This window comes from Gorilla gorilla, chromosome 17 (assembly GCF_029281585.2).
Source record: "Gorilla gorilla gorilla isolate KB3781 chromosome 17, NHGRI_mGorGor1-v2.1_pri, whole genome shotgun sequence".
Lineage (NCBI taxonomy): Eukaryota > Metazoa > Chordata > Mammalia > Primates > Hominidae > Gorilla > Gorilla gorilla.
In genome coordinates, this window is record NC_073241.2 from 39,361,703 (window position 1) to 39,377,405 (window position 15,703).

Genomic DNA, 15,703 nt, shown 5'->3' on the forward strand with positions numbered 1-15,703 from the left:
ACACTCTTGGTGGGAATGTAGATTAGTGCAGCCATTATGGAGAACAGTATGGACTTCCTCAAAAACTAAAAACAGAACTACCATAAGACCCAGCAATCCCATTGCTGGGTATATACCCAAGAGAAAGGAAATTTGTATGTCAAGGAGATATTTATACTCCCTTGTTTATTTCAGCACTATATACAATAGCCAAGATATAGAGTCAACCTGTGTCCATCAACAGATAAGGATAAAGAAAATGTGGTACATAGGCCTGGTGCAGTGGCTCACGCCTGTAATCTCAGCTCTTTGGGAGGCTGAGTTGGGCGGATCACAAGGTCAGAGATCGAGACCATCCTGGCCAACATGGTGAAACCATGTCTCTACCAAAAATATAAAAATTAGCTGGAGGTGGTGGCGGGCACCTGTTGTCCCAGCTACTCAGGAAGCTGAGGCAGGAGAATCGCTTGGACCCAGGAGGTGGTGGTTGCAGTGAGCAGAGATTGCGCCACTGCACTCCAGCCTGGTGACAGGGCAAGACTCCTTCTCAAAAAAAAAAAAAAAGAAAATGTGGTACATATGCACAATGGAGTGTTATTTAGCCATGAAAAAATAGTGAAATCTTGTCAGGATAGAATTGCAGGTGATTATGTTAAATGAAACAAGCCATGCACAGAAAGACAACCATCCCATGTCCTCATTCATATGTGGGAGCTAAAATAATGGATCTCATAAAAATAGAGTAGATTGGTGGTTACCAGAGGCCAGGGAGGAAAGGAGAAGGAGGAGATGATGGGAAAAAATGTTTTAAATGAAAACCTTTGCATAAAAAAGAAAGAATTGTCTTTCTGATAACATGCTTCCTGTATTTCATATGTTTGAATGTAGTTGTATGTATAAAATGAAGTTAATATATTAGATTTTTAATGTCCTTACTAAATACAATTTGTCAATTCCCAAATGTTGTTTTTGAAATATTGCTAGTTGAGATTAAAAGATTTGAAACTAGAAAGGAAGGCAGAAGTCAAATGCAAGAAGAGGCAGAACAGTTCTCTCAAGTTGGGCAGGGGGTAACTGGAGAAAGGCCTTGGGTCACTGAATTTTTGTCATTATTTTTCTTAAGCAATAAGAAAGTATTTCTGAGGGGATTTCAGGATCAAGAGAGGCCACTGTGGCCTTCTCCTGGCAATAGTCCTGCTGTGGTCATGGAATCAGCCAAGTAAACACATGGGGAGCTCTCGGATGCCTGGAGAAGGTGACAGGATGAGAGACGAGTGGATACTGTGTATGACCTTGTCCGTATCTAAATATTGCCCTCAACAAGTTAAGAAGGCACACATTAGTTTTGATTAGGATAAGTGTAAAAGAGGCGGGTGAAAATTCAAAGTGATAGAAACTGCATCAGCAGAGATCTGGATGTCGGAATGACTCTGTCACTGTCCTGGGATGATGAGGAGCCTGGAAGAAAGAGTGTCAGTTTAGAATCATCAAGAAGTGAGATTGAAGATGGCAAAAAAAAGAGCACTGTCGTGGGGCTGATCACCAGGCTGAGGGAGGACTTTGGATTTGACGCTGTAGGTTTTGGGGTATTTTTAATGACTTATCTAAGAGAGTCACAGGACAAAAGGAGTGAGTTTTATTGTTTTGGAGTTTTTTGTTGTTGTTGTTCAATTCTTTTGTTTGTTGTAGTCGTTCAATAGCAGCAGTTGTGTGTTGGTAAATGTTTAACAACTGGCTCTCTAGGGAAAAAAATACTGATTTGCAGCATTTATACCAATTTCCATGATCTGATGCTCCCACTGTGGTAGACTCTAAGCTAGTAATAATCTTTCATGGAGCACAGAATTGGGAAGAGTCAGTCGCAGGCAGTTTCAGCAAACTCATGAGGAGCAGAGTGCATAAAGGCAAGTAAGCGCTGGTCCCCTTGGCCCGGCATCCTACTCTCACTTCTGTGAATGACCTTCGCCAGGGCCGGGGAGTTAGGACTCTTTTAACAGACGTGCTGCCTCATAAATAACCAGTATACCCTTTTATGAGAATAAAGTACTGTGTGTTCCGAATGGAAATTAGCAACTCTCACAGTGAGATTAGTAGATTCAAATACTCAATCCATGTGGCACTCACACAAATCCAGCCACCAATGTAAAATACAGCATACATACATACATACATACATACATATCTATATATTTCCTGAAAATCCAGCAACAATTCATACCTTAGGGTAATTAGATATCTGCGTTTAATGACTGTTTTGTGGTTTAAAAAATGGTACCTAATTTCACAGAAACAAGCTAACTGTTTGTTTTCGCTAATGTGTCATTAACTTTCGAGTCCCTTGATTTGAATATTGGAAGTGATTCTCAATAAATGTTACATTTCTTTCCAGAGTTTGTAATCTAAACCTTTCTCTATTTACACCAAATATATTAGTCTTGCCACACACATGACTTGCTATATGAGGTCAGATATTAAATAAACATAGTCTCTCTCTCTCTCATATCAAAATTATATATATATGATATGTGGGAAGCAGTTGAAATGGAAATCAGGGGTCTTACCATTTTATTGAGTTTTTGCTATTACATATACATTCACTTTATTTGTCTGCCTTTAAAGTTATTGAAGCCAAGTGACTAAAGACACCTGCATCAGAGTCGTATTTAAGTTTAAGACAAACAGAAGTAGACCATCTCTCAGCGTGTGAACTTCAGAAGCCGCTAGGGAACCATCTTAATAGTTCCTAATTGTTTAAACAATGCTCATTTGACATTTTAGTCATGTTGTTGTAATTCAGTTGAAGGTGACCTTTCTCCCAACTCTGATTTGCCCCCCAAAAGTTGTTCTTTGTGAACTTCTGAAGATGACTGTGATGGTCCTCTCACCTGGATGCCTCCCAGCAATACTCCAACATTTTTCTTCTTTCCTGTTCTCATCTAAATTTCATTGCCGCCTTATTTTGGGTATTCATGGTAGAAATGAAATTTTGGAGTTGGAAAGATCCTAAGAAGTCACTTTGTAAGGTGAGAAATTGAAACTTAGAAAAATAAAGTAGTCTTCCCATGCGTATCCACCTGTCTTGCTTCTTCTCTGGTCTTTGACAGGAGAATGGCAATTGAATTTGATTAATAAATTTATCAGACCAAATTCAGGCATGGCCATCAGTGCCTCAATTGGTCATTATCCCAGTCAAAGTAATTGGTGTAGTATCTTTCATATTTGTTCTACACAGGAAAATATAAGCAGTCTGACTGTTGCAGCTTTTAAAAACAGTCTGAAGTATTAAAGATACACTTTTGTATCTACCAACCAGCTTTCCCCAAGCTTAAGAACTTCAGCATTACCAATACCGTTAATTGTGTCCCTCTCCCCTGCGCTGAAATAGGTGTTTGTCATTTTTATAGTAGTTTTTATGCATGAATCCCTAAGCAATCTATATTTTGCATATTTCTCATTTTTTTCACCATTATGATATACACTCGTATTCACAGAAGTAGACCTGGATCACACATGCACTTGTACTTATTTATTGCTGTGTAGTATTTGATTTGATGGATATGCCATAATTTAATGCCTAGTCTCCTCTTTATGGACAGGTAAGTTATTTAGAAATTTCAGCTTCCTCGAGTTCCTTTCAAGGGGTATAATCACTGTCTGAACAAGTAAGATCAGTATGACTCTAACAAGATTGGAGGCTGGGCACGGTGGCTCACGCCTGTAATCCCAGCACTTTGGGAGGCCGAGGCGGGCAGATCATGAGGTCAGGAGATCGATACCATCCTGGCTAATATGGTGAAACCCCGTCTATACTAAAAATACAAAAAATTAGCCAGGCGTGGTGGCGGGTGCCTGTAGTCCCAGCTACTCAGGAGGCTGAGGCAGCAGAATGGCGTGAACCCAGGAGGCGGAGCTTGCAGTGAGCCGAGATCGCACCACTGCATTCCAGCCTGGGCAACAGCGCAAGACTCCGTCTCAAAAAAAAAAAAAAAAAAAAAAAAAGATTGGAAAGGACTCTTTTGCCTGTTCGAGAGAACATGAAGTTTGAGGTAGTTTAGTATGTGCTTTCGTGTAAAACACGTCATTGTCATGCACCTGGAAAACAGTGCAGCTTAGGTCATTTTATGGGAAAATGGACACATTGGTCTCACTGATTTTTTAAAATGGGACTTCATCTACACAAAACCTGGTTAGCCTGATTCCATGCAGAATTGGCTTGAAATAAAATTTAATTTATTGTAAATTCCCTGTAGTGTATACTTATGATTAGGTTAGAGAACCTTACACACATATTTATGCTATGCACTGTCCGTGGATAATCTAATTTACTCTCTTGACTTTAGCCAACACATGTGAGAAGAAAACTCTTGAACCTACCTCATCAGCCATGACTTTGCTCCCAGGCACAAACTCCATGTGGCTTTCAGTTTAAAGTCTCACCTCTGCACCTGAAAGTCCTAACCACACCTGACACTCATTGTGAAAACACCACCTGCACTACCAGCAGCCACGTCACTGTTTCTCCTGTGGCCTTCATTTCCTTGGGGATCATGTTTGTCCTTTGCTTCAGGTCCTTCTGTAGTTCTGGTTATGTGATTTTTTTTTTTTTCAAAACATCCAAGCTTTGTATGGTCTGACCTTACCCTGTGTTTCTGACTTTACTTCCTTCATATATAACTTCACAACCAATACTCTGTGCTTGGAGACAGTGCCTGGCACATAGTAAGTGCCTAATAATTTTTTTGAATTAGTGAATTAAAAATTCTGTCAAATTGAGCCATTTAATGTTCATTAGATACACTTCATTTCTTTTGTTTTTGAAATATTTTCTCCAACACATTTATTTAATAACTATGAACATATGTTTTAATGAGTTATAGCTTCCAATTTTGACAATGAAATCTGCATGTGCAAATAACTGAAACTTTATTTGTAAACTCTCTGTGATCTCAATGCCATTACCAGGCAACAGTAATGTTCCCTCCTCTTAGTGTTTGTGTATTATCTTCCCTGAGCTGAATTACAGAGCTCTTTATGGTAGGTGTCTCATCTAATTCTTCAACAGTGCTTTGCGCAAACTATCATGATAAAAAGAAAAGAACAAATATTTGAAGAGGCAACGATATGTCCTGGAGCTAGCATGCATCCAGCCAGCCTTTACTGATGGTTGACACTGCACCATCTACCATGCTGGTCCCCAGGGAAACAGATGAAACAGGCAAGGGCTTCTGTTAGGCAGATTGGTAAATCAGTGAGTGGCACAGTGTTAAACATCTACTGATGGAGCATGTGGGAGGGATGGTGGTCCATTCTATTCTGGAATGGGTGTGGAGGGGCAAGGTAGGAAGGGCTTCACAGAGGAGACATGGCAGGTGTGTTTTTAGAGATGAGGAGAACCTGAAGCATACTGGGAGAAGTTGGCCAAGGGAGAAGACTGCACACTTGCTCAGAGGGAAAACACTGGCGCGTTCTGGGTACGTGCATTCAGTATGGCCGGAATTTGAGGTAGAGGGAAATGATGGCAAGAGATGAGGGAAATGATGGCAAGAGATAAGGGAAACCAGATCTGGGATGTGGAGGGCCCCGTGTCACGCTCAGGAATGTGGATGTTTCCTGGGGGCCGTGGGGTTGACATGATCAGCTTTATGCTGCTAAAAACTAAACTCTGATATTAATGTGGAGGCCTGGCTGGCAGAGGGGACAACCTGAGATGAAATCATCAGGATGCTGCTGCCGTCACCCAGAGGCCAGACCGGGCTGTGGGGATAAAGGGGAGGGCTGGGAAAGGAGACGTTAGAAGTCAGAATCTCCTCCAGTCTTTCAGTGAGAGAATGGAAGCTTCCAGGTTCTGTTTTGGTCACTAGGTTGATGACAGCCGTGTTTTCCAAAATTAGGAATATAGGAGGAAGAGCTGATTTGGAGTAAGAATAACACTGAATGGAAAAATCTATGGGATACTGAAGTACAGATATCCAGTAGGAAAATGGATATATGCTAACGTTTCTCAGTGGACGAGTTGGACTGGGTATTACATTATTTGCCCTTAAAACCATTTCTTAAGAATTTAATCTAACACTATTTCATTCTAAAGAGCTAGTGTTCATGAAACAGCTTTTGGGAAATGGTGTGCTAGAAAATGTTCATTGATCTGTGATTCTGATTGAAATGAATGAATAAGTCACCATGTGGATGCTGATTAGGGCCTTGGGGATGGATATCATCCAGGGTGATCATGTAGAGTGAGAAGAAAAATAAATGAAGAACAGAATTTTGTGGACTCATCAACATTTAAGTAGGACGTAGAGAAGAGTCTGGTGGCTACAGTACAATTCAGAATTTCTTAGTGGGTCTTCCCAGCAACATGAGTTTTCATGGATATTCATAGGTAGGTAGAGAATTAGAAGAGAGCGTAAGAAAACCACGGGAACAGAGATTTGAGAGTAGAAGGGGTTGGTCTTGCTTGTCAAATGCAGCATGGAGGTGGAATATGATGAGAATTGGAATGGGTCACTTGGGCCTTGCAGTTGGGAGAGCAGGGGCAGCCCCTGAGAGGGCATTTTCTGAGCAGTGGTGGGTTGAGGAGGCCTGTTGCATTAGGTGGATGATGGGCAAGGGGAGCCCATGTAGTGAGTGTTGGCTCCAAACACAAAGTGAGAAAGTAAAAAGCCTGAGCTTGCTGTCAGGCTCTGTCTCTAACTGTGTATTTGAACCAGGCATTCAAAACTTATTGGTTTCCACACATTCTATAAGATGAGGAAATGGACTAGACTATTTCTAATTCTCATCCAGCTCCATAATTTCAATGACTGACTTAGTGAACGGATGGGTAGTTGGGCGATTAGATGAGGGAATGAAATGAGATTTACTGACTTCCGAATTATTAAAGACTTATTAAAAACTAAATGTATAGAGAAGGTATGTGTATAATTATGTATGTTAGTATAGTTTCCAAATTATTCATTCATTTCAAAGAGAAACAGAGACCAAGGAAGATTCTGTAGCCCAGCACTTCCCAAAAGCTGCTCCTTGCACACTAGCTCTGTCGCATGTAATAGTCTTAGAAGAAACTGGTAAGAAATGGTTTCCAGGTCAGATAAATGTAACTGTTTTACTACAGAACTTCTCAAGTCTTTTAGTATAATAGTATGCATTGTGAGTTTCTCACATTGACTGGACCAATGACTGTTTCTTTTTTGTCTTTTGTCTTGTTTTGTTTTGTTTTAATGGAATGCATTTCTGAGGACTGGCATTCTGATGAATGTACTTTAGTAAGCACTGAAGAAGGAAACACGATTGATAAGACGGTCTCCAAATGACATATCAGTCAGACTATGACCTGTTTATTGTGCATACTTTTCAAAAGTATCATTGTTTCTGCAATGGCAGTATTATGAATGCACTGCTTTGTTAACTCAGCAAGCCAAGAGTAGTAGTTAATAGTTTAGCACCTCTATGGCTGAATGATTCCATTCTAAGTAGGGGTCGCAGCCCAATTCTGGATTCAGTAGCTAAATTCTATCACAGCAGGTGGAGTAATTGCTTTAGCAAACTACATTCATTTATTCCCTTAATATATGTATGTTATAAAATGTCTCTTTTGGGACCAAGAAGCACAAAGCTGAGACTGTTGCCTCAAAGTGATGTTTGCAAATTGGGGCTTAATGCAATCCACAGGTGGGAAAGGTATAAGGCTCTGGCTTTCCTGCTCTGTCTGTTGTGGTGTAAGAAGCAGCTGAGGCCACAGCTGGAGTTCTTGTTACTTTAATATAAGAAGTCTTTTTCTCTCGACTGTACTTGGATGGTGCTTTTCATAAAATGACACAGTCAATTTGTTTTCCATGAAAGAGCTATAATAATCGATTGCCAAAAATCCACCTGAGTAGTACCAACCTACTACTACTCCTGACCTCAGCCCCACACCGAAACAGCCACCCAAGCCTGGCCTTTTTTTCTTACTGGTCTCTTTTCTTGATCCCCATTTTTTCTCATTCCTTGATCCCCATTTTTTCTCATTCTAATGGTATTAATTCTAGTTTACCCTTTTCAATCATGTTAGGTAGACTTTAAAAGTATACAATGAATCTCTGCAATTTTCCTATGATGAATTCATTCATCAGATTTCATTACTATAATATAAATGTAGTTTGGATGAAGCTCTCTTAATTGGATTTTCTTACTCTTTCTCCAAATGAAAGGAATTTGCTGTATTTTAAGACCTTTAACACAAGCATTTTTTAAAATGGGGTAAGAGTTTAGAGGCGATTTGTAAAAATTAAGCTTTCACAGGACAGTTCCTCTTCCAGATCATTTTTTAAGTTGATTTGTAATAATTGTACATATCTTGGGGTACATGTGATATTTGATACATTCATACAATATAAAGTGATCAAATCAGGGTAATTGGGGTATCCATCACCTCAAACATTTACCATTTCTTTGTGTTGGGAATATTTTAAATCTTCTAGCTATTTTGAAATATATAATAAACTATTATTAATAATATAGTCATCCTACTGTGCTATTGAACACTAGAACTTATTCCTTTTATATAACTCTATTTTTATTCTCATTAACCAACTACTCCTCGCTCCCCCTTCCTGCCATCCTTCTCAGCCTTTGGTTACCACCTCTCTGTATTCTCTGCCTCTATGAGATCCACTTTTTTAGCTCAGACATATGAATGAGAACATTGTCTTTGTGTGTCTGACTTATTTCACTTAAAATAATGACCTCTAGTTTCTTCCATGTTGCTGCAAATTACAGGATTTCATTCTTTTTTATGGCTGAATAATATTCCGTTGTGTATATACAACACATTTTCTTGATCCATGATTCTTGAGTGTTGATGGACACTCAAGTTGATTCCATATCTTGACTATTGTGAATAGGGCCGCAGTAAATATAGAAGTGCAGATATCTCTTAGATATACTAATTTCCTTTCTTTTGAGTATATACCTAGCAGTGGGATTGCTGGATCATATGGTAGTTCTATTTTTAAGTTTTTGAGGAACCTCCATGCTGTTTTCTATAGTAGCTACACTATTATACATTTCCACCAACAGTATACAGGGGTTCCCCTTTCTCCACATCCTTGTCAGCATTTTTTTTTTGTCTTTTTGATAATAACCATTCTAACTAGGGTGAGAGGATAACTCGTTGTGGTTTTGATTTGCATTTCCTTGATGATGAGTGATGCTGAGCATTTTTTTACATAAGCTGTTGTCCATTTTATGTCTTCTTTTGAGAAATGTCTATTTCAGTCATTTGCCTGTTTTTAATTTGTTGTTTATTTTTACTATTAGATTGTTTCAGCTTCTTATATATTCCGATTATTAATTCCTTTCAGCTGGATAGTTTGCAAATATTTTTTCCAATTATCTAGGTTGTCTTTCCACTCTGTTGATTATTTCCTTTGCTGGGCAGAAACTCTTTAGCTTGATATAATCCCATTTGTCTACTTTTGCTTTTGTTGCCTGTGCTTTTGAGGTCTTACCCAAAAAAATCTTTGTCCGGACTAATGTTCTAAAATGTTTCCACAGTGTTTTTTTCTAGTAGTTTCATATTTTCTTCTAGTAGTTTTATAGTTTTCTTCTAGCAGTTTTCATGTTTTCTTCTAGTAGTGTCATAGTTTCAGGCTAGACCATTTTTTAAAGCAAATCTGATTAGATTGAAGATTGATTCCTAGGAGATCCTAGATTAGAAGACTCTTTAAGTTTTAATTTTTATGTATATTATAGTAACAAATATGTGGAAACATTCTATTTATAACAGTAGTTGACTAGTTAAATAAATACTGTCTATCTATTAGTATGATGATATATAAAAATAAATCATCAATGAGTTGTAAAAATGTTAATGACATGTTAAATGAACAAATCAGCTTGCAAACAGTAGGTAAATAATGAACTTAGTTTTGGTAACTATAGATGTGCACATCCATGTATAGAAGGAAGATTGGAAAGGAAGGCCATGTGGATACATACATGGGAAAGCGGTTGAAAGCATAAAAGTGAACGTAAGGAGAATGGAGTATAATTCTATTCTCTATGTGGCTTTTGGGAAGTTAGATTGCCTTTTGAAGCCTTAGTCTTTTCACGTGTAAAAGGATAATAATGCCTAACTCAATATGATGGTTGGTTGGATTAATTAATAATGTGTCTAAAGCTCTTAGCACGAAGTAACTGCTCAGAAAATGGTAGGTATTATTGATAACTTTTATTTTCCAAAATATTAACAGTAGCTATTTCTAGATGCCAAGGTTCTTGCTATTTATTATTTTTAAATGTTTTCACCAAAATATATAATATATAATGTAAACGAATACAGTGTGTAATCACTTAAAGTGCATATGAATATATATATATATGTGTGTATGTATTTACATGGTATATTGCCCTATCTTTTGCTTCCTTTCCCTAAGTAAGTTGTATCTCTGATAAACATTTTTTCAAAGACTTAACCCTCCTTTGAAGTTCTATGCTTGATTTTTCCATGGATCGTCTTATCTTCCCCAGAAGTTTTAATGCTGGTACAGACTCTTGACTCCTCTACCAGTATCCTCCCTATTTTAAACTCATTTTGTAAACCTAAGTCTGTATAACTTTTTCTTCATATGACCTAGTCATTTCATTAACTTTTTCTTGTTACGGCTTATTTTATATTATATGAGTGAGCAGAGAACATGCCAGGAATCGCTCTTCATGTGGCTTTAATAATAGTAATAGGTACTGTGGTTACAGCACTACACATCACTAGAGCACTGCAAGCCCAGTCGCTCAGTGTTGCAAAGGCACACAGGGCAGGCGTCTAGCACCGGATGAGGGACATGGCTGGCCCGTGTCGTGTGCTGAATGGTGTGAGAAGTCTGCCAGTGCCTATTAAGCTCTGGTGTCTTGCAGCAGAGTGAGCTTAGCCAGAACACATTTCAGCTGAGGTGATGTGTGCTGGCCAACTATGCTGGCAACTCAGTATACTGCCTCTCATTCCCATATTCATTACCACTGGACGCCTCCCAAAATCACAGATGGCGTTTGTATTACCTTCCCAGACAGATCTCTCCTCCTTTTCCAGTTGAAGCCCTTTCTGCTCTCCACTTCACCTTCTGGCCTTTGCTGCCTGCTATATTATTAAATATATTTGTTTCAGGATCTCAATTATAACAAAAATGCCCTATATGTGTGAAAATTATCTAAATGTCAATTGATGCTGCTCTTCTCAAAATGTAGGCTTAGTGAAAATATGTGTTTCATTCTTTACAAAGAACTTTCACGAACATTATTTCATGTATATGTATTTATATTTTCTTCTAAAACCGTGACCTAGTATCTCATGTCACTTGAACAAAATAAGGAAGGCAAATAGTATTACTTCTTCAGCACAGCAGAACAGATGGCTGTGAGAAGCCCCCAGCAGGATGCAACTACTAAGTTTCAGACTTGGACTTGAACTCAAATATTCTAAGTTCAGTGTTGTTTCTCTGGGATTAAAAGAACAAATGTACTGGATCCACCTTTCTTGGAACAATACAGAAGACAAAATCAACCAAGTATACAAAATAATGAAGAGGTCCTGGATTCCAGGATTACTTTAACATTTTCTCTATTTTCCTTGTATCTTTGACTTGTATCAAAAGTAAAATATCTTCTAGCTGCTAGTATGTATTTAGTTTTAGACTGCTTCAGCTAGATTGCAAACAACTGCATTTGTACTGGACATGTGGTTTATTTAACAAAAACATAGTCCATTAGGATGTTTTAGGAGTGAGAATTGGTTCAAAAGTTCTTTATAATATTTCTGAAACTCCAGGGAACACTGGAATCTTCCTGAATGTGTAGAATTTGTGAGACACTGAGGTCAATAAAAAGCTTTCTTGTACCTTTTAGGGAGAAACTGAGCATCTTTTATTTTAAATCATTAAGAAGACCAAAACATCCTATAAGGCAGTTTAACCATAGAAATATAAGAACTGAATTTTCTCCCCTCCCCTTTTTTTTCCTTTATAGCTTAAAGGGAGCTGATGCTGGCAATGGGATCAGAGTGTTTGTACCTGACATCGGGATGTTCATTGCTAGTCTGACCATCTGGCTCCTCTGTAGAAACATTGTTCAGAAACCTGTGACAGACGAAGCAGCACAGAGTAACCCGGAGTTTGAAAACGAAGAATTGGTAAATCCAACTCCATGTCTCTTCCTTCTTTGATTTCTGAGGACCTTGACTCTTAATAAGTTGCAGAACTATGATAATAACAGCTGAGCATACAGAGCACGTTATGATTCACAGTGCTTGACATAAACGTTTACTGTCAAATTGCATGACACCCTCGTGCAGTCCCAGTGGGCAGACACTCTGGTCCACACCTTAGCCATGAGAAGACAGGCTCAGGGGTGTTCATAGGTAAGGGCCAGGCTTTGACCCACCAAACTATCACGTGATATTATCTCGGAGGCTAACCGTGCAAGGTCATACATAGTGTTATGGTTCAATTGGTCTGGGTACCACTTAGTTATTGCAGAATATTTAAAGAAGTAACATCTGGTAGTTTTAGGGAAAAAAATGAGTTCCTCCTTGCAGGGCAGCTTTCCAGTCTGTGCACCTTGTCCTGCTCAGTGGAGTGGTGTTAACTTGGCATGCTTTGATCAAGTTGTTTTAAAGCACTCCAAGGGGGAAAAACATACATATTTGGAAAAGTGTGACGATTGTAAAGGTAAAAATAATGAACGAAATGTATGTTTGCTAGCTGGTTGAAAGGTTTCAGGAGCAACTGCTGAATTGGAAGCTTGTCCTATTTTCGTCCTTGGGTATGAGAGCTGTCAGACGGCTCTCACGCTGCCCCCTGACCAGCCTCAGGACACTGTTATGTTCTAATAACTGTACTTTGTTAGGTGAGGTTAGGTGACATCAGTTTAAAGAGTAATTGATTTATTAGTGTAAAGATAACATTTATAAAGGAAAAAGTGACTAAAATATTTTATTTGGACATTTGATGCAAAACGCTTGCAAGTACTAAATGTTTTCAGTCATAAGCTTTGGCAAGATATTACACTTAATAAAACTGAAGTTAATCGAAGTTACTTATATTGAGAATGTTAACCAATAAGCCATTGAGGGAGGAAAATTCTCACTTATGGAAAATGATTTATGTGGTTCACAAGAAAGCAAACAATTGCCTTGTATGCTTATTTAAAAAACAATAAAGGAGGGATAGAATTCAATAAACCTATGCAAACTAGAAATGATATTGTCTAGCCAGGCACTGTGGCTCAGACCTGTAATCCCAGCACCTTGGGAGGCCCAGGTGGGCAGATCACCTGAGGTCATGAGTTCGAGACCAGCCTGGCCAACATGGTGAAACCCTGTCTCTACTAAAAATACAAAAATTAGCTGAGTGTGATGGTGCATGCCTGTAATTCTAGCTACTCAGGAAGCTGAGGCAGGAGAATCACTTGAACTCAGGAGGTAGAGGTTCCAGTGAGCCGAGATCACACCACTGCCCTCCAGTCTGGGTGACAGAGAGAGACTCTGTCTTAAAAAATATATATATTGTCTAAAATTCTTATGGGTAAAAGATATGCAATCACCTTGCTTATCAATATTCTGCTATTTTTAAGGCAAATGTTAAAATGATGCTTGGTGTAACAGTAATTACAGTAAAGTCAAAGTCACTACTAACCACTTACATCTTACTTTCAAGACTTGACACCATAAGGCATACATTAGTGCCCTAAAAATGGAAGAGTGCTTTTTCTTCTTGTTGACATTCCAATTGTAAGACAGAGGATTTAAATTTTGACTATTTTTTACATTTACAGTTTGAAAATGACTTTATTTAAATAATCTTTACCAAAATTTGCCTAAGTTTGGGGGAAGTAAACCAGTAACTCAGATTCTTCAGACTGGGTATTTGTTATTTTTATGATTTATAAAGGCAAGTTTTTGTTTGTTTGTTTGTTTTTTAACTTAAGTTCTGGGATTCATGCGCAGAAAGTGCAGGTTTGTTACATAAGTATACATGTGCCATGGTGGTTTGCTGCAACCAACAACCCGTCATCCAGATTTCAAGCCCCGCATGCATTATTATCCTCATAAATAATAACTATAGAAGGAGGGGAAAGGATAATTATTGAAAATTGAGTGGACTTAGAAGTCAGATACGGAGGCCGCCTAGTGTGTGATGCTGAGACAATTGTTTCTTCTCTTTCTTCTTCTACAAAAGAGAGACACTAATACTATATCACCTAGTAGTTGTGAATGCTAAATAAAATTTCTAACAAAAAGCACCTGCCACAGTGCCTGCTCATTTTGCTTGCTTAGATAAATTGCTATTTGCTCTGCTCATTTTGTCCTTCTCCAATTTGAGAGGTAGTAGTGCAATTTCCAATTCCAATGTTCCTCTTAGAATTATTGAAACTTAAATGGGAAGATATTTTGAGGCCAACCCACTCAGTAAAAGAATCTCTTCTGTGCCATTCATAACAGATAACCATGAATGATTTACAAAGCTTCTTATAAAAATGACTTACATGACCAAGGACAAATGCTGTTTGCCATAGGACTAAGAAAGCCTACATTGATCAACAAAAAGCCACGGCTATGAGGTCATGATGAGGTGCCATTCATCTGATGAAGAAAATAACACAATGCAGTCACATGGGTTAATTCCAAAGTCACATTTTCTTCCTGATTTCAATTTTCAGAGATAGATTTAGGATACTTCACTTCCATTTGAAATTTGCTTGAATATTGAATAAGCCTTATGTATTATTAATCACATTATTTAAAGATAATAAGATGGACAGATAATCTAAACATTATTTATTAGGGACATTGAAAATACTAAATATCATAATTATGGAATTATTTTCCTTCTCAGTTACATTTGTTTGGGGCTATTTTACATAATTGATTTTTATTCTCTTGTCACGTTCCAGCCCATCAGGTAGCCCAGGAGGAACAGGGTGGTGGGTGAATCTTCTTAGATTAATTCACAAGGAAAAATTGCTTCCATGTGACAATCTGGACTTGAATCTGAGAGGAATAAAAGTACCTGGCCAAAATAAGCAGGGAATTTATTTTATTTTTGACACCACAGCATATTTCCTGCTGCTTATAAATCTTGGAGTTTGCACTCTAGAATGTTTGGTTTTTAAGGATACTGAAAGAACAGTGTTTGCTGGCATTATTTCTTCTTTCATTTATCTCAGTGGAGAAATGGCAGGATTAATCTGCTGGTGCCTGTGAGAATTCCTTTTCAAAAGCAGTGTTGTTTTAAAGCAGCAACTAATGCTTGGGGAAGACTCTTGGGTCTTCTGTAATCTTCACTGATTTGATAAGGCTCAAGTTTGGTGTTTTAAAGGTGTTCACAAATCCAAGGATTCCCCATAAAACCCCCAGTGGAAGTGGAGATGGCAGTGCAGTGGGAGCCTGTGCCTTGCTCCTGCATTTTACTGACAGCCAACTTCAGCAAGGAAACCCTTCTTCTCAAATGTCATCAAAGGTTCTTTCTCAACTGACACATCTGTGGTCTTGTTCATTTGTTCATTTTAATTCAGAAGCAGATCTACAAATCAGTCATAACTGGGAGAAAGTTTCCTGATCTGAAATCTTAAATAAGAAGAGTTGTATTATGAAGATTAAATTGAGTAGAAAAGGGTTATTTACATAATAAAACAATATATCATTTCACCAAACTGACATTATCTTATATAATCCTATGCTTACAATTCTTTC

The 15,703-nt window shown here is 38.2% G+C and overlaps 1 protein-coding gene across 2 annotated transcripts in view; it reads left to right on the forward strand.

Annotated features, from left to right (window-relative positions):
- The window catches only part of PIEZO2 (piezo type mechanosensitive ion channel component 2), a 479,685-nt gene that overhangs the window by 267,317 nt on the left and 196,665 nt on the right, over nucleotides 1–15,703 (forward strand). For both annotated transcript variants that reach the window (XM_055368035.2, XM_031003780.3), the window contains exon 5: nucleotides 11,980–12,142. In XM_055368035.2, the coding sequence (XP_055224010.1) occupies nucleotides 11,980–12,142 (163 nt within the window). The remainder of the gene's footprint in view (nucleotides 1–11,979; nucleotides 12,143–15,703) is intronic.